At 44.5% G+C, this 25731-nt stretch overlaps 1 protein-coding gene across 3 annotated transcripts in view; it reads right to left on the bottom strand.

Moving 5' to 3' along the window:
• The window catches only part of LOC134337495 (procathepsin L-like), a 50269-nt gene that overhangs the window by 5450 nt on the left and 19088 nt on the right, over positions 1–25731 (bottom strand). The window contains exons 4-8 of one of the 3 annotated variants that reach the window (XM_063032561.1): positions 23980–24138; positions 22854–23078; positions 19810–19975; positions 5196–5301; positions 2682–4075 (exon numbers count right to left, since the gene is read on the bottom strand). In XM_063032561.1, coding sequence (XP_062888631.1) covers positions 3976–4075; positions 5196–5301; positions 19810–19975; positions 22854–23078; positions 23980–24138 — 756 coding nt within the window. In that variant the 3' untranslated portion in view covers positions 2682–3975. Of the gene's footprint in view, positions 1–2681; positions 4076–5195; positions 5302–19809; positions 19976–22853; positions 23079–23979; positions 24139–25731 lie in introns of those variants that run through there. The other 2 variants (XM_063032559.1, XM_063032560.1) reach the window with 2 other exon arrangements.

The following is a 25731-nucleotide window of genomic DNA, read 5'->3' as shown; positions in this document are numbered from 1 at the left end:
GATCAGACCGGAGCAGGACATTAGTTCGAAATTGGCTTTTTGAAAAGCATGAAGCCTTGATCAAATTACCTCAGTTTGACTCGATTGAGGAGTTTGGCACGACTGTGTACTCTGACCTATTACACACCTTTACTCTTTAAAATTACCGTCCATTTCATCCCCATTCTCAATATCAGTCCCAGCAAGTCCTCACTTGATTTTTCCACTGCACTGATGACCATAACATTACTACCTCACACTCTTGTCCACAAATAGAACATTTCATCCCCTTTGCTTCCATTTCCCACACTGCTATCACCATCACTTGCTCTCATTTTTCCTCAATTTCTCTATCTCCATTTCACTCTGTGAGAACTCCATTCCATTTTCCCAGCTTCTCTGTCATATTTCTTCACGATAAACCTAGTACACCTCTTACTGATCTTCAACCATAGTCTCCTTTCTATGTCGTAGCTCTTTTCCCCAATCCCAGTAACATGGTATATTGTCCAAGATTCTCAATTTCCTAACAACTAGCCTTCCTATTTGACAGATTACCCCTGAAACATCCAACATGGTAGCTCCACAAGACAACTCATACCTTGACCTCCCCTTTCAGTATTTCAAAGATATTGTTCAATTCATAACCCTAGTTCCTCTCCACCAATAACAATTTCTTTTCCCACAACATTCTATTGTGCAACCACAGGGCATGCAATACCTGCCCTTTCATCATTCCTTCCTCGATATCCAAAATACCACATATGATTTTTTCTTCAACCAGTAACGTTCAGATTGGTGCATTGTACTCACTGCTCAGACTGTGACAATGAAGGCATAATGAGTGACTCCCCTTCGTAGGACACCTCCATCACTCTGTGGGAGAGATCCTAAGCTGCCAGTCTGTTGTCACTTTCTATTTTCCCTATGATCAGCTTCCTACAGTCATCAAGACCTAACTCTGACCTTCGGAACAGTACTTCATTTCCAATAGGCCACCAGGACACAAAATTTAAAACTTTGCAGAGAATCAACACCTCAAATGTCCAGCATGCAGCCACGTTCCTCTATCAAGTTCCAGCTGGCACTGGAGATGGTTCAGAGTTTGACAAGAATTATCCCAGGAATGAAAGGGTTAAGAAATGATGAAGGTTTGCTAGATCTGGGCCTGTAAACACTGGAGTTTAGAAGAATGAAGGAGGATCTCATTGAAACCTATCAAATACTGAAAGCCATACGTACAGAGGACAGGGAGAGGATGTTTCCTTCAGTAGTGGACTCTAAGACCAGAGGGTACAGCATCAGAGTAGAAGGAAATTATCTGCAGCTTAATGTGAAAAAGACTAAGGAGCTGGTGGTAGACCTGAGGAGAGCTAAGGTACCGGTGACCCCTGTTTCCATCCAGGGGGTCAGTGTGGACATGGTGGAGGGTTACAAATACCTGGGGATACGAATTGACAATAAACTGGACTGGTCGAAGAACACTGAGGCTGTCTGCAAGAAGGGTCAGAGCCGTCTCTATTTCCTGAGGAGACTGAGGCCCTTTAACATCTGCCAGACGATGCTGAGGATGTTCTACGAGTGTGTGGTGGCCAGTGTTATCATGCTTGCTGTTGTGTGCTGGGGCAGTAGGCTGAGGGTAGCAGACACCAACAAAATCAACAAACTCATTCATGAGGCCAGTGATGTTGTGGGGATGGAACTGGACTCTCTGACGGTGGTGTCTGAAAAGAGGATGCTGTCCAAGTTGCAAGCCATCTTGGACAATGTCTCCCATCCACTACATAATGTACTGGGTGGGCACAGGAGTACATTCAGCCAGAGACTCATTCCACCAAGATGCAGCACAGAGCGTCATAGGAAGTCATTCCTGCCTGTGGCCATCAAACTTTACAACTCCTCCCTTGGAGGGTCAGACACCCTGAGCCAATAGGCTGGTCCTGGACTTATTTCATAATTTACTGGCATAATTTACATATTACTATGTAACTATTTATGGTTCTATTACTATTTATTATTTATGGTGCAACTGTAACGAAAACCAATTTCCCCCCAGGATCAATAAAGTATGACTACGACTATGACTATGAAATTCCTTTAGAACAGAGATGAGGAGGAATCACTTTAGTCAGATGGTGGTGAATCTGCGGAATTCATTGACACATACATCTGTGGAGCCAGGTCACTGGAGATAGTTACAGTGGAGGTTAATGAGGCTCTACATTGGTGGTGACGAGCATGGATATTGTGTCTCAACTGTCTACATGATATGCAAGCCTGGACAGTACAATATGGAGAGCAAACTGTTGCTCATACAGCAAGCTCCCGCTCTCCACACAGCTGAGGAATCTAAAGAAACAACAGTGACCAATCAGATTGGCACCAAGAGCATCACAAGAGTTGTCAGTTAGTGTTGAACTCAATATAGGACTTCCTTAAGAGGTGCAGCTCTGGATTTCCCCTCAGGGTTTACTCCCAAAGACTTTGTCAGGAGTGGGTACGGCTGCAAGGCAGCAGAGCTTTGACATCAGAGTTTTCATTGTCCTTGATGAGCTGCCAGCCGTTGCTGAGAAGCCCCAATCTGCCCAAAGTTTTAATGCACCAGTAACACATATTTCCCCTTCTCCTGGCTTTAGAAACCATTCCACCAGGCTTAGTAGCTAATCAAAAGTAAAAAGCTAGTTGCTAAACAAAGCAAAATGCTAGTAGCAAGTGCAAAGTCAATTTTATTATCAATATACACATAAGTCACCATATACAACCCTGAAATTCAATAAGACAAATTGAATAAATCTTGAATTTCTATGGGCTGTTTTGTCAAAATCCGGTAAATATATTGGTTTCAATTAATTGTGTAAGTAGAACTACCTTTGCGCAGAAGTAACTCATAGATAACCAGATCCCACAGTCAGCAATGGGGTAGGCAGGCAATCAGCTGTCAGGCTACTCTGCATGTTGCATTACAATACTAAATTTCCCACAAAGGACCTAATTCACAGGTTTTTAAACATTTTTTACAGAGCTCGACTGGACAACTGACAATCTCCTCAACATTTCTCATCAGACTGTGAAGCCCCATAAGGAGTTAATCAATTTAAAAATAAATTTAAACCGGTAAAGGATATTGGGGGAATCTCATGAATCTTAAGATAAATGCATTACCTTATCCCAAGCTAAGCACTTTGGTTCGAAAGTATTTGACAAATAACCCATTTTAATCCTCTGTACATACACAGTTCATCGAAGGTAGCTACACAGGAGGAGAGGTAAATTCCGTCAATGAACACAAGGGGTTGAATACGGACCAATTAGTGTCAGCCACGGAGTTGAAGATAGGCCAAGTTTTTCAAATGTGTTCACAGAAAGCAGATAATTTCACAGTCACCCCAGATATTTTATACTAAGAAGCTGGTCGAGTTAAAAATTAGAGAAAACAGAAATAAAAGCAAAAAAAATTGCAATATTTTCCAAGAAAAGCAGGATAATTTCTCCACAAACCTGCAGTGAGTGACGGGTAGCTCCTGACAACTATGCAGATAAAATTATCTCAGTTACTAACAACAGTGTGCCCAGTGGACTTTGTGGATGGTTGGATAACCTGACATCTCCAATGTGTCTGGGAATAGTGTTGGCAATGTAAAACCCAAAGTCAATGTTAAAATCAAAATGGCACCTGATGCACTTTTTTCATCACAGATTAGGTAGAATGGTGTCCAAGGTAGAATTATCATATAACAGTATTTAATGTCATTTGGTTCTCGGCCTGTCAATAATTAATATCATAACTAATGATGGGCTTAATATGAGTTACACCAAAACTGAAACAAATAATTCAAATGCAATGACAAAGGATAATTCAGAGCCTATGTGCTGGAAATTAGAATTTACTCATGATTCACGGTAATAAACGAACATCCAAACACCATTAGGCAGAAGCATTTAATGTTGCAGAAGGTCCTATATGTGTTGTTTTGCAAAGATGATAATCCCTCTGTCCTAAACCAGAGGATAAACTGCATAGTTAGCAATAGCACAGTTGTTGTTCCTGTCCTTGGCCATCTTGATGTACCCATGGTCTCCCCACCAGATGCCAAAGCTGAGGATAAAATAAATTAAAATTTGAGTCAATTCTAGCCAAATTGCATTTGTTATTTATAAAACAATCGATACAAGCCTTCCTAAATGTCTAAATCTGAGGAGTAATCACTGGGGAAGGACTTGTTCAAGTCACTCTGCAGTTTGTGCCCTTTACAATGGAACTGGCTCCCATGCCAATGAACGGGTCTGTTTCAGGATCAAGGCTGGATTCCCCTACAAGACTGACATTGAAAGACGGAGGACAAAAGGATTTAGCTGGTGGGACTCCACAAGACCGATAGGTTGATAATGTTTCTTTGGTAATCATGGACATGGAGACTTTGATTCCAATTTACTTGTTATATCACAGAATGGACATTGAACTTCACAATCCCAATCCAGGCTGAGTTCTCCAATTTAATCATGATACAAGAGTCAATGGTGTGATACAGTCGGTGCTGCTCATACAAAATGTGAACATCAGAACTGCCAAACCCAGAGGTTCTTTGAGTGTCCAGAACAAGAACGGTTTCAGGAAGGAACCTTGAAAGGGAGTGGTGTCTGAGAGAGAAAATACATCACAGATCATTTTCTACTTCAATCTGGCAGACCAAAACCAAACTGTGGCAAAAATCATTGGCAGTGTGGTTAGACTTTAACTGACTCCATTGCCATAGACGGCTATGGAGGCCAATCATTGGGTGTACTTAAGACAGAGATTTTTAAGTTTTCGATTGGTAAGAGGTGGTTAAGGTTCATGGAGTGAAGGCAGAGGAATTGGACTGAAAACAAATTCAGCCATCATTGTATGCCACAGCTGACTCAGTGGGCTGAATGGCCTGATTTTGTTACGATATTTTGTATTCGTATTATACACTTTTGCCCATCTCCACCTGCCTTAAAAGTAACCTCATCCTTTTCCAAATGGGCTTCATTATGTAATTAACATTTATTTCACACTCTTGTGTTTTAAGGAGGAAATATACAGTGGAGATATTGAAATATTTCTTTTCGCTCTGGAACATTGAAGTACATTTGACAAATCTAAGAACTGTTTGAATAGTTTATCCTCTCTCTATGCAGTGGCTATAATTGTTCACATGTTTAGGCTTTGATGTGTGCTGTTCTGATATATATACCTGTTTTTAACAATCCAATAGTTCTCTCCATTTTCGCTTCCGTATCCCACTACTAGGACTCCATGGTTAAACGTAAAACTATTGCAATTGGGCTCATAGTAAACACCTGTAGTGATAAAGAGTTTAAATCACAAGGTAATTCTTCAACGTCACAATCTCAGCATGTATTCTGTTATTCCTCAGTGTGTACACTGCCAAAAGAGAAAACCAATTGATCAGCAGTCAAATGCACCCCAAGGAGCAAATACATCTTTGTTACTTTACAGGGTATTACAGGAAAGATACTAGCTCTGGGTCTGTACTCACTGAAATTTAGAAGAATGAGAGGGGATCTCATTGAAGCCTACGGAAAGTTCTAGATAGAATGGATGAAGGGGATGTTTCCTTTGGTGGGGGGAGTCTCAAACTAGAGGCACAATCTCAAAATAGAAGGACAGAGATGAGGGGGAACCTCTTTATCCAGAGAGTGCTGAATCTGTGGAATTTGTTGCCACAGGTGACTGTGGAGACCAGGTCACTGGGTGCTTTAATGGTGGTGGAGGTGATAAGTCAAAGCGTGAAAGTTTATGGGGAGAAGGCATGAGAATGGGGTTAAGAGAGAAATGGATCAGCCATGATGAAATGGTAGAGCAGACTTGATGGGCTGAATGGCCTAATTTTACACCTATGTCTTATTGTCTCATGGTCTAAATATTTCTGCAGCAGAACCAAGTCTAAACTCAAATAAAAGTTCTTAAATGCAAGACTTCCAGATAAAAGCTGTGACAGCCGAGTTATTTGGTATATTTACAACGGAGGTTGACCCTCTCTCTACAATTGATCCTTGAGTTCCTCATCAACAGACTACCACAAATGCGGATCAGAAGAAATACCCCTCCTTGTTGATCATCAACATTGTTGCACCTTAAGCTTGCATGCTTAGCCCATCGCTCTACACCCACGGCTGTGTGGCTGGGCACAGCTCAAATGGGTGGAGGCTGCTGATATAAGGGGGAGGGGGATGGTTGATGCTTGTGTATGGGAGGGGGTCTGGGGGGCTTTGGGGTTCTAATGTTTTTACTGTCACTCATACTTTGGGGTACCCTTCTGTTTTCGTGGATGTCTGCAAAGAGCAAGAATTTCAGGATGTATATTGTATACATTCTCCGATATTAAATGAAACTATAAAACTGCTCGATAAATTCACTGATGGCACAACAGTTGTTGGCAGAGTTTCGGAAGGTGGTGAGGGGGCATAAAGGAGTCAGATAGGTCAGCTGGTTGAGTGGGGTCACCACAGCAGCTTTGCACTCAATGTTAGTAAGACCAAGGGATTGATTGTAGACGCCAGGAAGGGGAAGTCAAGAGGACATACACCAGTGCTTATCGATGGGTCAGCAGTGGAAAGGGTGAGCAGTGCCAAGTTCCTCAAGTTCTAGTGCAAGTTTATTGTCATCTGACTGTACACATACACAATCAAACGAAACGATATTCCTCCGGAGCACGGTGCACCCGCAAAACATTTATCATATGCAGCACATAAATCATTACACGGTAGCATGGCAGTTAGTGCAACACTAATATAGCTTGGGGCATTCCGGAGTCCGGAGTTCATTCCCAGCGCCGCTCTGTAAGCAGTCCTGTCCTTGGAATGCGTAGGTTTCCTCCCAGAGTCAAAGGACAGCCCAGAGAGATTAACTGGTCACTGTGGGTTGTTCTGCGATTAGGTTAGTTCATTGTAACTCTCAGCCATTGTGGATTGTTCTATGATTAGGTTAGTTCAGTGGGGTTGTGTGGCTGCAAGGGCCTACCCTGCACTGTATTGCTACTAGAAAATAAAATAAATCATTTAAAAATGCATGTAGTGTACGGCACTTGTAAACGGTAAACAGCTCGCTGGCCCAGTGAGGAGGCCACGGAAATGGGGAGGTATTCATTACTCTGACAGCCTGAGGGAAGAAGCTGTTACCAGTCGGGCAGTCCTAGTCATGATGCTTCTGGACCTCCTTCCTGCTGGTGGTGGGTCAAAGCGAGTGTGGGCAGGTGGTAGGCATTCTCAGCAATGCTTTGGGCCCTTCAACCACAACGCTCCCTGTAAATGTCACAAATGGGTGGTGGAGGGGGAAAAGATCCCGATGATCTTCTCGGAGGTTTTCACTGTCCTCTGTAGATGCCTTGCAGCCTCCGTACCACACAGTAATGCAGCCAGACAGGGTGCTCTCGATGGTGCTCCTGTAGAAAGTTGTTAGAATGGGCGCCGGGATCCTTGCACGTCTCCATTTCCTCAAAAAGTGTAGACGCTGCTTTGGTTTCTTGACTAGTGAGGAGGTGTTGTGGAACCAGGCTAGATCAGCCATGACAGACACACCAAGGAACTCGTGCACACCTCTCTCTCTGTGGCAGGGACACTGATGTGAAATGGGGAGTGGTCGACCTGCGCCTTCCTGAACTCCATAATCACCTCTTCCGTCTTGCTACACCGAGTCAGATTGTTGTCTCACACCATTTGACCAGCCCCTCGACGGTCTCTCTGTCTGCTGACTCACTGCATCATCAGCAAACTTGACGATGCGGTTTGAGCTGGATGGGACAGCAGTCACGAGTCAGCAGCAGGCTGGGCACACAGCCCTGGATGGGGGGTGGGGGGGGCACCAGTGCTGACAGTGATGGAGCTGAGAAATTGCTGCCAACTTGCACTTTCTATCAAGAAGTCTGGTAACAGAGTGGTTGTTGAGTCCCAACGAGGACAGCTTACCCTCCAGCCTCTGAGAGATGATTATGTTAAACGCCAAGCTGAAGTCAATAAACAACACCCTGGCATGAGAGGCATTGTATTCAAAGTGGGACAGGACAGAGTGGAGGGCCAAGTCTACGGCATCATCAGTGGACTGGTTTGAGTAGGCAAACTGGAAAGGGTTCAATGTAGCTGGAAGGTGGGATTTTATATGATCCATTGCCAGCTACTCAAAACAGTTCATGATTGTTGAAGTCAAAGCCACTGGGCAGTAATAGTTTAGGCCAGCTACCGTTGTTCTTTTGGACACCAGAAAGATGGTGACTGCCTTGAAGCCTGCAGGGACAGTGGACTGTTTAAGAGAGATATTAAAGCTGTCTGTGATGGGCCACACAGCCCTTCAGTACCTGGTCAGGTGTGTTATCCGGCCTGCAGCTTTGGTAGATTTACCCTGGCTAGGATCCTCCTCACCTCGGCTGCATCCAGGCAGAGTGCCTGTTCCTCAGGAGAAGAGGGGGCTTTCACATTCACATTTGATGTCACATTATCCATTGCATCAATGCTCCCAGCTGTTCTACTCGTTAACGTTCAATTGCTGGAGGAATTTTGCCTATCAGGAATGAATCATTGACGTGCAGGGTGGACCTGTATCAGTTATGAATGCACCGCGTGTCCCTGCTGCCACAAAGGTGTCTGGGTTTCTGTGACAAGCGTTTTGCTTTCCTGATGTCACAGGAGAGCTGAGTTGTCCTGTCCCCCCATCAGAAGGCAGTGCCCCGATCCCTAAGCAGTGCACGAATCCACAGTCAGCCATGGTTTCTGGTTTGCCTGGCAGTTACATCCTCAATGCATTTTCCTATGCAGCCAGTGACCAATTCCACAGTTAACCTAATGATCACACAGGCCTCCTTTGTGGACCTTGTCGAAGGTTGCTGTGTTCCTGTCCACCTGAAAGGAGATTAGGCCTACTACCTGGATGGCCAAGTCTGGAATGATACCCTGGAGCCATGTTTCTGTCAGGACAAGTGTGCCGTGCGGCAGTCTCTCATCTCCCACTGGTTCAGATGCAGATATGGGTCATCTAGCTTATTCTCTAGCAATTGAACGTTAACGAGTAGAATTGTTGGGGGCATTGGCCTGCAGGGATCTGCTTTGTCTCGCTCGAATACCAGCACGCTTACTGCACTGCTGAGCTTGAACACTCTGCTTCTGATGGCCGCTTCCCCAAGAAGCTGAAGTAGACTGCGACACGGAATGAAGGCAGGCTACCACGTTAGTCCATAACTGCACAGCATCTTCACATGCAGCTTTTAACATTCTATTGTCAACATCTGAGAAGGTTTATCCTGGGCTTGAAATATTAATACAACTATATTTAATTAGCGGTCTGAGGAAATTTGGTATGTCACTAAAGACCTCAGCAGACTTCTATAGATGTATCAAGGACAGCATTCTAAATTGTTGGTTTACACGTGGTATGGAGGGGCTACTACACAGGATTGGAAAAAGCTGCTCGGCCAACTTCATCATGGGCACTAGCCTCCACACCATCAAAGGCATCTTCAAAAGGAAATGCCTCAAAAAAAGCAGCCTCCACCACCCAGGACATGCCCTCTCCTCATTCCTTCCATCAGAGAGGAGGTACAGGAGTGTGAAGACACACACATCACTTTAGAAACAGCTTCACCCATCCGCCGTCAGATTTCTGAATGGATGATGAAACGCATGAACTACTACCTCACTATTTCTGCCCTCTTTTTGCACGATATGTTTCTTATTACAAGTTATAGCATCTTTTATGTATTCCACTGCAGTACCACCACAAAACAAAACAATTCACAGCATATGTCCGTGGTAATAAACCTGATTCTGGAATGTTCTTGATTAGTAATGGTGTCAAAGGTCACAGTAGGAAGCCGGAGAATGGGATTGAGAGGGAAAATAGATCAGTCATGATGGAATGGTGGAGCAGACTCCATGGTCTGAATGGCTTAATTCTGCCCCTAGTCTTATGGAAACAGCACAGAAGGAGCCCACTCTGCAAACCACGCCTGTGTTGGTTCTTTGGAGGAGTTATCCAATTAGCCTCATTCCACTACTTTCAGTCTCCACTCAGCTAACAGGAGTCACCTGCTGTTCATTTCCAACTCATCACCTGCAGCCTATTTAAACCCAGCTCGCACCTACAATTCTTGTTCACCCATTGAACCATACTGCATCAACCAGACCAGTTACCTTGTTGAGTTAAGTATCTGTTTTGTGCCCCCTTGTGCCTTGCTATTTTGCAGTTTATTATTAATTATTGCTCACCACTAAATCATCTCCACTGCTTTTGGTTCAAGCCTCCGCTATGTTTCCTTATGGGATGGATGAACCCGCAATTGACCCAGCAGAGTTTGCTTGCTAAAGGAGGTCATCCATCAACAGGAACACATGATCCAGGAGCAGCAGGAAGCTATTGACCATCTGTTCACCACTCTCAGCCAACTCTCAGTCTCAATACAGCAACGTTGCATCTTCCCTTGGAGCCCTGGATTCCAGTTCCCGAATGTTTTGACAGGTACATAGCCCAATGCTGCAAATTCCTCTCCCAGTGTGTCTTACACTTCAAGCTCCAGCTATCACTGTATGTTGCGGATTGAGTCTTAACTACCTTCATCATTCCTCTCTTGACTGGGCAGGCTCTGACCTGGGCTGCCACCAGCAGGGACAATAAAACCCCCCATTTGCAACCAATGCGAAGATTTTACCTCTGAGGTGCATTGGGATTTTGACCACTGGCAAATGGAAGGGAGGATGTGCATTGGAAAGTTTGCCTCTGTCAAGGGAATGAGAAAGTGCTGCTCTCTCATTACCATCATGGCTTGAAAGATGAGCTGTGTGCACAGATGTCCAATTACCTCGAAAGCCTCATCACTCTTGACAAGCATCTTAAAGAACGACACTCCAGGTCATCAGCCAGAACCCCAGTTCCATTCCCAAAACCATTTCCGGCTGCAGGACTCTCATCAGCAAATCCTCCACGGATTTACAGGGAGCTACCTTAAGCCTCCAAAAGTGTGAGCACCAGTGGAGAAACAACTTGTGTGTTCACTGCGGAGCCGCTGATCACCAACTCATCAAATATCTCCCACTGCGTCCGGGCAACGGCAGCAAGGTAGAGGTGAGGGGCCTTCTATCTGGTAAGCTCCCTCCAGCCCCTTATTCCAGCACCACAGTTAACTCACTCTCTGTCCTCCTCCACACCCCAACAGCTTTCGCTCACAGGTGGGTCTGATGGTTTCCGGTGCAGCAGACAACTTTCTGGACCAGACTCCGTGTGCCGCTTGGACTCCCTGCTGAGCCTATCTCTCAATTCCAATCTTTTTTATTGATTTAAAAGACTAAGGATAAATACAAACCAGAGGAGAGGTTATCTCAAATACCTATTTCAATAATAGTACAAAGAAAGGAATATATACAGTCAAAATCATATATAGTATTCAGCAAATGTAAAGAAAGAAAAGAAACATTCTCCTCTTAACATTTCCTAGAAAAAAAAGACTCAAGATTTCTGTTATTGAGAAAAAAACCCACTAAACTAACCTAAAACAACAAAAAAAAGGGGACTGGGCAGTCCATTTTGAGGATACAGTTAAAAATCAGGTGGGAGGAGAAGATGCCGGTGTGACGCAGCTCGCAGCGGCCACTCCGGTGGTGATGTCAAGTAGGGTGCCATGCGCAATCCTGATTTGATGGAGACGGACGTGAGAGCACGGAGGAACATCTAGTGAAACTTCTGAAATGCCTGCTTCGCTGCTGCTGCTACTGTGTGATCCAGAATCTCCGGAGGGGGAGGCCCCGAGTCCTCGGCTTTGCTTGTTGCTCGGCGGCCGGGGCGGGGTTGAAGTGCTCGGCGGAGGACGGTGCTCGGAGAGGCTGTGTCGGAGAAGCTGGTCGGAGGCTCGAAGTTTTCGGACGGACTCAGAGTCCACTGCGGTCGGGTGCTTCCAATGGTGCTGCATCAGCAAGTCGGCGGTGCTTGGAGGTCCATGACAGGGAGAATTCCTCCCTTCTACCGCCTGTGTGGGATGATGAGTCTATCGGGACTTCGAGACTTTTTTTTACCGTGCCCGTGGTCTGCTCTTTATCAAATTACGGTATTGCTTTGTACTGTTGTAACTATATGTTATAATTATGTGGTTTTGTCAGCTTTAGTCTTGGATTGTCCTGTGTTTTCTTGTGGTATCATTCTGGAGGAACGTTGTATCATTTTTAATGCATGCATTTCTAAATGACAATAAACGAGGACTGAGTGTCCTCATAATCTAATCTAATCTAATCTAAAAAAAAAAGGAAAAATCCTTCTGGTCAAATCTAAAACTTCGCGGAGAAGAAAAATAATTATCTGAAAAAGTAAAAAGAATTAGATCATATGAAAATATTGAATAAAAGGTCGCCAAGTTTGCTCAAGTTTAAAAGATGTATCAAACGTCCGACTCAAACAACAGGAATTCTGCAGATGCTGGAAATTCAAGCAACACACATCAAAGTTGCTGGTGAACGCAGCAGGCCAGACAGCATCTCTAGGAAGAGGTGCAGTCAACGTTTCAGGCCGAGACCCTTCGTCAGGACTAACTGAAGGAAGAGTGAGTAAGGGATTTGAAAGCTGGAGGGGGAGGGGGAGATGCAAAATGATAGGAGAAGACAGGAGGGGGAGGGATGGAGCCAAGAGCTGGACAGGTGATAGGCAAAAGGGGATACGAGAGGATCATGGGACAGGAGGTCCGGGGAGAAAGACAAGGAGGTGGGGGGGGGACCCAGAGGATGGGCAAGGGGTATATTCAGAGGGACAGAGGGAGAAAAAGGAGAGTGAGAGAAAGAATGTGTGTATAAAAATAAGTAACAGATGGGGTACGAGGGGGAGGTGGGGCATCAGCGGAAGTTAGAGAAGTCAGCGAGTCTGAGTCAAAATGTGGTCGAAAAGTTGAAGAGCCGAAGAAATTACAGATGGAGCAGTGAGAGATGGTTTCCATCGAAGAGAGGATCTAAACTTCTTCGATGTATCTGTTACTTATTTTTATACACACATTCTTTCTCTCACTCTCCTTTTTCTCCCTCTGTCCCTCTGAATATACCCCTTGCCCATCCTCTGGGTCCCCCCACCCCCCCCCCGTCTTTCTTCCCGGACCTCCTGTCCCATGATCCTCTCGTATCTCTTTTGCCTATCACCTGTCCAGCTCTTGGCTCCATCCCTCCCCCTCCTGTCTTCTCCTATCATTTTGGATCTCCCCCTCCCCCTCCAACTTTCAAATCCCTTACTCACTCTTCCTTCAGTTAGTCCTGACGAAGGGTCTCAGCCTGAAACGTCGACTGCACCTCTTCCTAGAGATGCTGCCTGGCCTGCTGCGTTCACCAGCAACTTTTATGTGTGTTGCTCAAACGTCCGACTCCTTACTTTCTCCAAACTTAAACAAGACATAATGGAGGGGAGCCAAAAAAAAACAGTAGGTGGATTGGGATCCTTCCAGTACAATAGAATAGCTCTCCTAGGCAATAAAGTTGAGAAAGCTATCATGAGTAGAGCTGAAGCAGGAAAGTTTCCTGCTTCCATTGGAATAATCCCAAAGATTGCTGTAAATGAATTAGGTAGTAGGTCCAAATTTATGACTTTTGATAACGTTCTAAAAACATCTCTCCAAAAATTATTTAACCTTATTCAGGACCAAAACATGTGAGTTAAGGTAGCCACCTCACTGTTGCATCTATCACAGGTAGGACTTACATTAGAAAAAATCTGCGCTAGTTTATCTTTTGACTTATGCACCCTGTGCACTACCTTGAACTGAATCAAGGAGTGACGGGCACAGATAGATGAATTATTAACTAAATGACAAGTTTTATTCCATTGATTATCTGAAAGTGACTCTTGAAGTTCCAATTCCCAAGCACATTTAACCTTATCATTAGATATCATTCGTAAATTCAATAGCCATTTATATATAATGGCTATCAATCCTTTTTGAAATGGCTTAAGCTGAAAGATAACACCTATCATATTTGGTAAATGAGCACATGGGTAATTCGGTAACAAATTGCATAAAAAATTCTACCGAAATTTTTACACGCGTTTCAAGCTGTTCCATTCTTTGTCCTGAAAACATTTTTTGATAGAATAGATTCTATGATCTTGTCATGTATGTAGAATAATAGAGTGAGTAAATCTTTATTGCAAAAACTAAAAAAAGATGGTGGCTTGGCTTTACCAAACTTTAGATCCTATTACTGGGCAATTAATATTCGTTATATTACTTTTTGGATTCACTGTATAGATATGCAGGACTGTCATTCATGGTTGGACTGGGAGAACTCGGTAAAGGGGTTCTCTTTGGCTTCTTTTCTGGGAGCTCCTCTTCCCTTTTTGTTTTCTAAGATTAGTAGACAAGATCTTAGTCCCATTGTTAGACATACATTAAAAATTTGGTTTCAGTTTCGCAGATTTTTTGACTTAAATAATTTTGTTCTTTTTGGTAATATCCATTTTAACTATTTTTTTTAAAAATCAATTTTAAGTAAGGCCTTTTTAATATGGAAAACTAAGGGAATAAAAACTTTTCTAGATTTGTTTTTAAGAGGATTATTTAATGTCTTTTTCACAGCTGGTGGATAAATATGATTTAGCTAATAACAACCATGTAACTAATGCACAATTTTTATAGGTACTTACAAGTCAGGAATTTTTTATGAGCCTATTTCTCACCATTTCTGCATCATAGCCATTGACAGACGTCCCTCGGGGTCTCGGATGGTCAAAGTGTGCACACAGTTTGTGTGTACGAGCATCAGAGAGCACCAGGAGTCCACCCATTTCCTCCTTATTGACTCACCCAACCAGGGCCGGACTTTAGGCAGGGCTAGGCTGGGCTGCAGCCCAGGGGCCAGAGCTGCAGAGGGGCCCAAAATCGGTAGCTATCATCATGGCGGACAAAAAAAAAAGATGAGAGTGGAGCACACAAAAGAAAAAAGAAACAAGAAAAAGAGGACCGTTAGAAAGAAGCATTAAAAAATACATTGAAATTGTCAGAATTTTTTTAAACCTGTTCTCGAAGATGCAGCAGTACCATCGCTCTTGTCGCAGTCTGAGACCGGTAGACAAATGGAGACTTGTTCAACAGCTAGCGCGAGCACCAGCGTTAGCATTTACATTACACTAGCGTCTGACAGTGTTAGGATAGATACAGAACTGCAAAAACAGTTCGAGTCAGAGTGTGTCTACTGGACCGACGTGTCGAGAAGAGCGGGGTCGGTTGTGAAGTTTTTGTTCGAGAGGGGACTGGCTGTCCGAGGCTCCAGTGATATATTTAGCAGGCCTGATAACGGCAACTACATGGGCATTTTAGAGGTAATAAGTGAGTTTGACCCGTTTTTGAAGGCGCACATACAGAAATTTGAAAATGCAGGATCAGGCACCCCTTCATATCTTTCACCTAAAACATGTTGAGGAGTTTATTGAGCTCATGAGCGATCAAGTTATGTTAGAGATAGTCAGTGAAGTCAAAATGGCCAAATACTTTTCCATTAGCATCGATTCAAGCACAGATGTTGCACACGTAGATCAGCTCACATTCATTTTACGTTGTGTTTCAACTGATGGAAAAAAATCAGGAGCGATTCTTACGATTTCAACCCATTGAGAGCCACAGAGGGGAAGCTTTATGTGAGTTTGTGCTCAAAAGTTTTAGGAGAGGTGAATATTGACATAAGCAACTGCAGGGGGCAGTGCCATGACAATGCTGCAAATATGTCCAGTGGAAACAAAGGCTAACAATCCCGCATCAAGGAAATCAATCCACTTGCTGAGTGGGTTCCATGCGCAGCACACACATTGAATCTCGCTGGAATCAACAGTGTCAACTGTTGTGTTAAAACAGCTGATTTTTTTCAGCTTCGTGCAGAATGTGTTCAACTTCTGCTCCAAGTCAACCTCTATGTGGGAGGTGGTGACCACAGGACTTCAACCTAATGCGAACAAGCGCATTGAAACTCTGAATTCTCTCTCTAGATGGGCTGCATATGCAGAACCCACATATGCATTATGCAGAAATTAGGCCAATATTCACGATTCGTTAAAGAGCATTGCAGATGACATTAATCAGAATGTGGCAACTAGAAATGAAGCAAGGTCACTATACAAAAACACAAAATAATCTGCAGATGCTGGGGTCAAAGCAACACTCACAACACGCTGGAGCAACTCAGCAGGTCAGGCAGCATCCGTGAAAAAGATCGGTCGACATTTCAGGCCGGAACCCTTCGTCAGGACTGTAGAGGGAAGGGGCAGAGGCCCTATAAAGAAGGTGGGGGGAGGGTGGGAAGGAGAAGGCTGGTAGGTTCCAGGTGAAAAACCAGTAAGGGGAAAGATAAAGGGGTGGGGGAAGGAAAGCAGGGAGGGGATAGGCAGGAAAGGTGAAGAAAGAATAGGGGAAAACACAATGGGTAGTAGAAGGAGGCGGAACCAAGAGGGAGGTGGTAGGCAGCTGGGGGAGGGGACAGAGTGAAATAGGGATAGGGGAAGGGAGGGGGAGGGAATTACCGGAAGTTGGAGAATTCTATGTTCATAGCAAGGGGCTGGAGACTACCTAGAGGGTATATGAGGTGTTGCTCCTCCAACCTGAGTTTAGCCTCATCATGGCAGTAGAGGAGGCCATGTATGGACATATCCGAATGGGAGTGGGAAGCAGAGTTGTCCATACTTGGTGCGCGTTTGTCCAGTTACAGAGTAGAAAAACTTAAAAGGAATTGCTCTTGGCTCTCGCGCAGGAGGACTTCAAACTAAAAAAAACAAATACTGGAGCGTATGGAGGCAACCCACAAGGAGTTCACGGACAGTATGACCCGGCTGACGACGAACATTGAAAAACTGACTAACTCTGTTGCATTAATAAAGCATCTTGTTAAATGTATAATACATGTCTACATCAGTGTTATCTTGTATTTCCATACAATGTTACATTAGGCTGTTACACATCTATTGTCAGAGCCTTGCATAAATAGGTAAACCACCTTCATACAAGCAAGGACAGAAAACAGGGCAAAGTGAGTATACTTATTTATTCAGTAAGCTATGGGTCAAAGTATTTGGTGAGTACATTTCTAACCCTTCTGGTTTCAGTCTCGTTGCCGTCTGTTCTGAAATTGGTAGGTTCTGCAAAGCGCAGAATCAAATATCTCTGTGATGATTGTACGCTCTAGTATCAATTCTTTGGCGACAATAAAGTAGTAATAATAAGAAGAAGAAAACAATGAAATGCTGGGCTGCCGCTATCTGTTCCGGCACGTCAGGACAGCGGTTTTAAAAAGCTCCGGTTACCCCGTACACACTGCAACGGATATTAGGTGTTTTCAGATTTATTCACCCTGGAGACCATTTCTGAAACTCTCCATTTTTGGGGGCTGAAAACGTCGCTTCAGTGTGGACAGAGGTCAAAACGAAGAGAAAAAGCTTTGTTTTCAAAATTATCCGGCGTAGTGTGGACGTAGCCTGAGATGGCGGGCCTGGTTCTCCAACATATATTTGACCTCCATGTCTTCCCTCAGGACATTGTCGGACCCGGGTCCACAATTCATCTCCCGCTTCTGGTGAGCCTTCTGCTCTCTCCTCTGCAGTGACCTTGTCCTCTGGCTATTGTCCACAGAGAAACATTTAGTCAGAAGGAGCCAATCAGTAAGCAGAGAAAGTTCCTGTGATGCTTCGCCATCTCTAACCCTTCCACACAGAAGAAGTATCTGTTCTCAGCCAAACTGTCCCACAATCTAAACCTGTCCTCTGCTATAGGTATGTCACCCTTCAAAGTGCTTCATAGCTAAACAACTCCCGTTGTTCCCCGCGGAGGAGCCAACAATGGAAGTCCCATCCACCAGGGCCCTGGTTCACCAATGCCAGGATGTTTGGAAGAGGGCATGGAGGACCATCCTATGCTGCCAGCTGCACCTCTTGTTTTGTGGCCCCTCAGGGTTTGTTATTTTGCATCTCAGAACACACAACATGCAAAGCTTTTAAGTAGATGGGCTACACCAGCAGAAGACTACAAACATATACTCAGTGGCCACTTTATTGGTAGAGGAGGTATCCAAAAAATGTGGCCATCCAGTGAGTATTGTAACGTGGCACCTTAATGAAACATTGACTGGTTCATGTGTGTGTGGATACACGTACCACAAATGGAAAATGTAATGTTGATATCATTGAGTTTACCCTACTGTTACAAGGATTATTGTTTAGTAATAATGTTCAATCGGGCACAGAGAGAATTCGTATTTACTGACAAGTACCTTCATTGGTTCAGTTAACAAGCATGTGAATTTACACAACCAATGCCTGAGTGCACACCTTCTGAGTTTCCCTGACTCTCCACGAACAGTCAAAGAACAGAAAAGGTAAAACGTGGGAAGAAGTGTCATGCTGGCTTGTGATCCCAATATGATCTCCACATGTCTGACACATCCACAATGATTGGACTCCAGACAGTTGTTGCTGTATGAGCTCCCAAAATCCTCTATCTTTACCCTTTTCCTCGTCAGGTCAATCTATGGTGTTTCAATTTTGTTGGCTTGAGGTCATGTGATTGAAGTGTGTCAGATTCCCACTGGATGTAGCCCACAGCTACAAGCAGTATTGTTGTATGGCCTTCACCTTCAGCTCCATGTCTGACTTGACTTTGTTTTTTTCTGTTCAGCTCTGACTGGTTCAAACTGGGTTACCTAGATACTGGGCCCAGATGACAAGATTACTTCTACAAACCCTGCCAGGTTCCCAAATAAATAGCTTCTTATCTGAAAACAGTTTCAAGTTTACTAGATCATTCACAGAAATCCCTTGTGCCTACATCCAATGGCTCTGATTAAGTTATCCCAGAGCAAGAATCAGCTCATCAAACCAAATGGTGGCTGCAAGGACAGTTTCATAAAATGGCTGCCTTCATTCCTATTCACTGATTGCAATTCTTTCTGGCCAACGCTACCTAGCCAGACTATGGGGTTTTATTCTATTTCACTTTTGGTCTCATCCTGGAGGTGGAGAAGGTGGGCTGGAGATGTCAGTGTGGGAATGGGAAGAGGGGCTGAAATATCATGAAGCCAGGAGCTCAGGATGGCTGCCACAGACAAAGGGCAGGGTCCTGCAAACTGGTGACCCAGCCAGTGCCTGGTCTCGCTGATGTAGAGGAGGCCTCACCAAATACAGTAGATGAGGTTGGAGGAGGTGCACATGAATAAGCTTAGAGAGCTTTTAGGTTGGATAGCGGCGAGGGAGGAGGTGTAGAAACAAACGTTACAGTTGCGGGAGGAAGTGTCAGGTGTCAGGGAGGGGTGTGTGGGGAGGGATGAGCAGCCCAGTGAGTCACACAGACTGAGCGACCCCTGCCCAGAGCAGAGAGGAGAGGAAGAAGTGACGAGTGATGGGATTCCGCTGCAGTTCACAGAATTGTTGAAGGCCCATCCCCATAGCTGTGGTCCTGAGGCAGGAAGTCTGAGCCATTCCTCACAGACAATAAAGAGTAAGAGTAAGGCACTCAATCCTTAAAGCACGCTCAGATTGGAACCTCATCTCCACAGTCCTGCCTAGTCCAAGTACCCTTCCACTCACTCTTCACACATCATGAATCTCTCTACCTCTACCTTAAACATAGTCATTCCACTTCCGCTGTCATTGGAGAGAGATATAAAAACTGAACACTTGGCGGGAATAAACTTTGCCTCTTCTCAGTCTTATTTTAAATGATGACCTCTATTTCTCCAGTTCTATCTTTGCCAGACATGTGAACCAGACTCCATGTCTTTGGATACTGTTGCCAGGGGTAATGCAGCTGGGAAGTAAGAGATAGACAGATGTAAAATGTCAGATCATTGATCATCTTTTTTTACCTGATCGATAAAACTGGAATGATGAATGTTTTGCATCAATAGCAACGGAAATTGGTCCAACTGTGGCCACAGCCTCTGCCAGTGCGGTCTCGTTACCATGGCTTAAAAACCTATAACCAGAGCAAGTAGTCCCACGCCATTCGGTATTATATTTACAGGTGCCTTCCTACAAGAGAGGAAATTATAAAGAAAACATATAACTTTGCAGTCATGATTTTTGAATCTCAGAGTTTTGGCTTGTGGTAACAAGACTGATAAAGCCACTGGTCACTGAGGGCAGAGTACAACTGTCAACTGAGGACTGATACCATCTTTAAATGCATTATTTTAAAAATAACAAAACAAGTAAAAATGACAGCTAATTATGCTACACACTAATCTACACCAATTCCTTTTCCTCTCCCCATCAATTCCACCCAGGTTCTACCCCACAGAGTGGCCAGTTAAGCTACCAAGCCTCCTGTCTTTGGGAAATGCGTGGAAACTGGAGAACTAAGGCTCTAAGGAGACAGTGGCCCCTAACGGCGACTCCTCTCCTTGCATCTTCGGAAACAACTCTATTTCTTTCTTTAATATCGCTATTTTTCCCTTTCAGGGTTCTTTTGAAGACCCTGACCTGGAGTTACACGCTGACTTCGGTTCTTTGCGGGAATGGGACCCGCTCTCAGGGTCTCACGACTGGCCGTTATTCGATATACCAAGGACAAGATTTACAAGATATACAAGATTAGCTCACCTTTGGAATCCTGGGATTTGGAGGTGGGCGGACTCGAGGTTGGTGTCTCTGCAGGAAATCGGTGTATCGTAGGAGATGGAAGATTGAAAGCAGCGAGCTGGCTGCTGGCTGAGTGCCCAGAGACCCGAGTTCTTTGGGCACAGAGCTCGGAAAAAGCAACGCAACAGAATCTTAACATCGTAAGTCAGCGAGTTGTTTGTTATGTCTCCCCGCTCGCTGTGAAATGGGGACACCTCTTTTTCCCTTATTAGGGAGAGAGAGAGGGTCTGTGGTATGTCGAATACCAGGTGAACGAGTAGTCTTTGGGGTACTGCAAGTCTGTGTCTTTATTGATACTTTGCTGCACACTTGAGTGTTCAGTGGGGGGCGCTGATGCTTTTTTGCTATTGGGGGGGTCATTGCCTTGCTGCTGCTGCCCTCGCGCAGGTGGGGGAGCTAGAGGGGCTTTGGGGGTCTAACATTTAATTGTCATTCGTTCTTTGGAGCACTTCTCTGTTTTCGTGGATGTTTGCAAAGAAAAAGCATTTCAGGATGTATATTTCTCTGGCATTAAATGTACCTATTGAAACCTTTGAAACTGAGAGGAATGGCTACTCTACTCAGCTCCACAGACCCACTCTCTCCCTCCTTGTGTTCTCAATTTACCACCTTCGATGCTACCCTCACCCATATCTCCTCCTATTCCCACACATCTGCCTCGCCCCATCCTCCTGCCGCCATTACAGGGATAGTGCTCCCCTTGTCCTTACCTACCACCGCACCAGCCTCCATGATTCTCTGTTACTGCCACCTTCTAAACAGGATCTTATCACAAAGCACATCCTTTCTTTCCCCCTGTTCTCCACTTTCCACAGGGATTGTTCTCTACACAACTCCCTTGTCCACTCAGCTCCCCTCACCGAGCTCCCTCCCGCCACTTATCTCTGCAAGCGTGACATGCTACCGCAACACCTCCTCCCTCATCATCATTCAGGGCCCGAAAGAGTCCTTCCAAGTGACTCTGTCAGGGTCTCCAATTGTATCCAGTGCTCCTGGTACAGCCTCCTCTACATTGCTGTGTTGTGACGTAGACTGGGGACTGCTTCATTGAGTGACTGCAAAAGGCAGGATCTCCCATTATCCTCCCATTCCTAAACTGAATTCTCTGTCCGTGACCTCCTCTACTCCCATGACAAGGCCAAACCCAGTTTGGAGGAGCAACGCCTCATATTCCATCTGAGCAGCCTCCAACCTGATGGCATGAACATCAATTTCTCTAACTTCCAGTAGTTTCTCTCCCCTCTCCCTTCTCTCTTTTTCCATTCCCCGTTCTAGTTCTCTTCTCTTCTCTTCACTTCATCTGCCCTTTAGCTCCCTCTGGTGCCCTTTCCCTTCCTTTTCTTGCACTGTCTACAGTTCTCTTCTATTAGATTCCTTTTTTCAGCCCCTTAACTCTTCCGCCTATCACCTCTCAGCTTCTTACATCATACATCCTCCCTCACCCACCCACCTTCCCCCCTCACCTGTCTCACCTATCACCTGCCCCTTCCCCTCTACCCACCTCTATCCAGGTTCTGCATTTTCCTTTCTAGTCCTGATGAAGGCTCTACTCTCAGCCCAAAACATCGACAGTTTACATTTACTCCATAAATGCTGCCTTGCCTGCTGTGTTCCTTCGGCATTTTGTGGGTGTTGCCTACGCTCTCAGTTTCTGGACAACATTATCCACTATGCAGCCTGACACAACAAATGGGACTCTCTAGTTGAGCAAGCAGGTTGGCGCAGACTTTGTGAACCACAGGGCACAATTCTGTGCTGTACAATTCTATGACAATGACACTGCTTCAGTTAAAACTACTCCTATAAAACCATAAGTCCTAGTATATGAGCTCTGAGTGAGGATTTTTGTTGGATTTCTTTGCTCTACTATTTTGGAGGAGTTGGGGATCTTAAAGTCAGTAAACCATTGAATCATGTCATGTGTTACTGATTCACACAGACCCATACAGATCTGATAGGACCTTTGCCCGTGTTGTTTTTCCTTGGCCAAGCTGGCAAAATGATGAGTTCTGCTACTGCCTCCCACTTTATCTGGGCTACTGAGAGTGAAGCAGCTATAAATCCTTGCTTGACTCCAATTCAAGGAACAGACTTGACTCTGCTGCGTTTTGGCTTGAATGGGGTAAACGATGAAGAACTAATAGGGCCACCCTAATGCTATTGCTATCTGGAATTACCAAACTAATGGTCAGCTAACAGCTAAGGAACTGGACTTTAACATGAAGAAATACATTCAGCAGAAGACAGCATTGTGAGAAATTAAACTTACATGAGCAGTATATGGATAAGATTCCTCAGTGTCAATCCCATTGTTAGATTGTACGTAATTGAATGCCAAGTGCATCAGTCCACCTTTGCATCCATGGTTCCCTTCGGAGTTGGAGCAATCAACCAAGTTCTGCTCGCTCAACGAGATGAGTTTTCCTGTCTTCCTGAATGTTTGTCCTTCAAGGGAACCGACAGCACTGAAAGCCCAGCACGAACCACAGTGACCCTAGGAGTGACAACAACCGGTGTTAATAGAGTAACACTTCCACCACACGTCCAGCTTGACGGGGATTTATGGCAATTATATAGTCTGAAATAATAAGCTATTGAAAGACTCTAAGATAATGAATACAAGAACCGACAAGCATCAGTGGGAATTCGTCCGACGTTTGTTTTAGCCAGAATCTCAGGCACATTGGGACAAAGATGCTCCTAGAGAAAGTTAGGGGTTGAGGGGAAGAGAAAAACTAATTGCAGAGCTGGTGCTGAGTCATTGGATTGGTGACAGGTTCTTTTGTGGATAAGTGTGTGGATGTGGGTAAGTACATAAACAGAGCGATACACACCAAAAGGCGAGAAAATGGGACTAGCTTAAATGAGCATTTTGGTCGGCATGGGTGAGTTGGGCCAAACGGCCTGTCTCTATGCTATATTATTCTACGCCTTTATGGTTTTGGGGGCTGTGATGGTTTATATTCAGGGGAAGCCGGACTTGAAGAGGAGGAATCAGTAACTTCAGAGCTGAGTTCCAGTCCCCGCAAGGAAAAGCAAATCATCAACAAATGCTGTTTCAGATCCCTGGCTTACTACACTGTTGATGGTTTCTTTGGATACCTTAACCACTGTTCTCATCACCTTGACTGAAAAGAGGAGCATTTTTAGTAACAGACTAAGTCAACTGCACTGCTCCAAACTGTGCTATATGAGGTCATTCTTACCCTCACCCATTAGGCTCTATAATGAGTCACCTATAGCTGGGGAAGTGATGACCCCTCACCCCCACCTGTTAGACTACTTGAGGTAACTTATTTTTTATATTTTCCTACTTCTCTTCTAATATTTGTGTACCTGTGCACTTGTAATGCTACTTTGACACTGTACAATGAAGTATCTATCTATCACCTTACCTGATTTTTTACTTTTGTCACATAACCTTTGGTCCTCCAGTCAACACTCTGAGGGAGTTTGAAAAGTTTGGGTCCACCTGAAGCCGGCTCTTTCCCAGATGAGTTCTTCATTTCAAATGTGCGGAATTGTTTCCAAAGTTCACTGAACTCCTCGGCTGTCTGTAACAAGCAGTAGATAATTAATACTAGGACCAACCACTTCACCCACACCACCCTTCCCAGAAAAGTCCCTACTCCTACAAACCAAGTCAGAAAGTTAAAAACAGAAAAATCTGTTATGGTTTCTCGGCTTGTGGTTGGTCTGGCAACAGGAACTGGAACAGGAATGCCAGGCTGGATAAAACCTAGAACCACTTCATCCACATTCAGCTGTTGGAATGAGGGAGGCAGCTGCCATTCTCCCCAGCACTAGATTTCCCACTTTTCTTCCATTTCAAAGTTCATGCCTGATACTGAAGTCTCAGCTGCAGTCGAGGAAGGGTAAGAGAAGTTTCTCTTTACTCCCTGGAGTTTTTGAGCATGTTTTAAAACTTCTGTGAGTTTCACTTCAGTGGCTGACTGTTCCACTTCACTTGTCAACTCCTTCCTGTGTCAGCCACCTGTCCTGTCACAGAATAGCAGCGCACTCTCACCGCAGTCAAACTCTGCATCCACTGGCACGGCAGCTGTATCTAAATACAGTCAAACCACGAGGTCAGTCAACACCAGCACCAAGCAGATCAACACTCAGGTGGGTGCCAAACATGGGCACTCTTTAGCGGGATCACTGGCTAGTGGATCAGTTGGATTTCTACCTTGCTGAGCCCAAGGACTCTGAGGTCAATTACACCAGGCCCTTAACCTCCCTAATAAGCTGATCTTCCCAGTTTAGATTGGGGTTTGGTCCTTGCACCTTACTAAACACCACATTTAGTAAAACTCTGATAGCCCTACAGCCCTGGGACTTTCGACTGGACTATCAGACATATCCCTACTTGTACCCAACACACATTTAATTCACTTTTTTAAAGATGCTATGCAGGAATACAGTAAGTTATTCAGTGACCCTAGTGAGGTTAAACAGAGTGAAGGTGTCCCGCGGGGGGTTGTGGCTTATTCTGTTTGTCGAAAGCTGCGTCTCTTGTGATTGGTTAGTTTAGAAATTGCAGCTACTTCTCCCATAGGTTAGCAGCCTGGTGTCCAGTTTCAAATATCCGGGTACTGTATAAAATCGCACAAGGAATCTCTTTCTCCCTTTTGTCTAAGGCACAATGCACATACCCATTGGGAAGGTCTACTCTGCACATGCTTCTAAGTATGCTTGTTGAACATTCAACTTTGTAGTTTCTGTAGCCTGGGGCACATGAATGTCTGGTCGAATTTTTACTATGAAAATAAATGATTAATATACTTATTGGCAGTCAGGGTCTCTGTCTCACTCACCAGACCTATGAACCTGATTCAATGCTATAGATGGAGAAGAAATTTAACGAGTTTGAAGGAATGCAAAATGGGGCCCTGCTGGGATTATAAGGAGCAATGGTGAATTTATACAAATGTTGGAAACTGGGACTCACATGTTTATAAGGAATGTGGGTATCAGTCTCTGGTTAACTTACAAGGAGAGTGGCATTTATTTCAACGAGAATAGAATATAAAAGCAAGGAGATAAGACTGAGGCTTTATAAGACACTAGTCAGGCCACACTTGGAGTATTGTCCACAGTTTTGGGCCCCATATCTCAGAAAGGACGCGTTGTCATTTGAGAGGGTC

This window comes from Mobula hypostoma, chromosome 24 (assembly GCF_963921235.1).
Source record: "Mobula hypostoma chromosome 24, sMobHyp1.1, whole genome shotgun sequence".
NCBI classification, from domain to species: Eukaryota; Metazoa; Chordata; class Chondrichthyes; order Myliobatiformes; family Myliobatidae; genus Mobula; species Mobula hypostoma.
The sequence above is the reverse complement of the archived record's forward strand: the minus strand, read 5'-3'. Positions and strand labels throughout refer to the sequence as shown.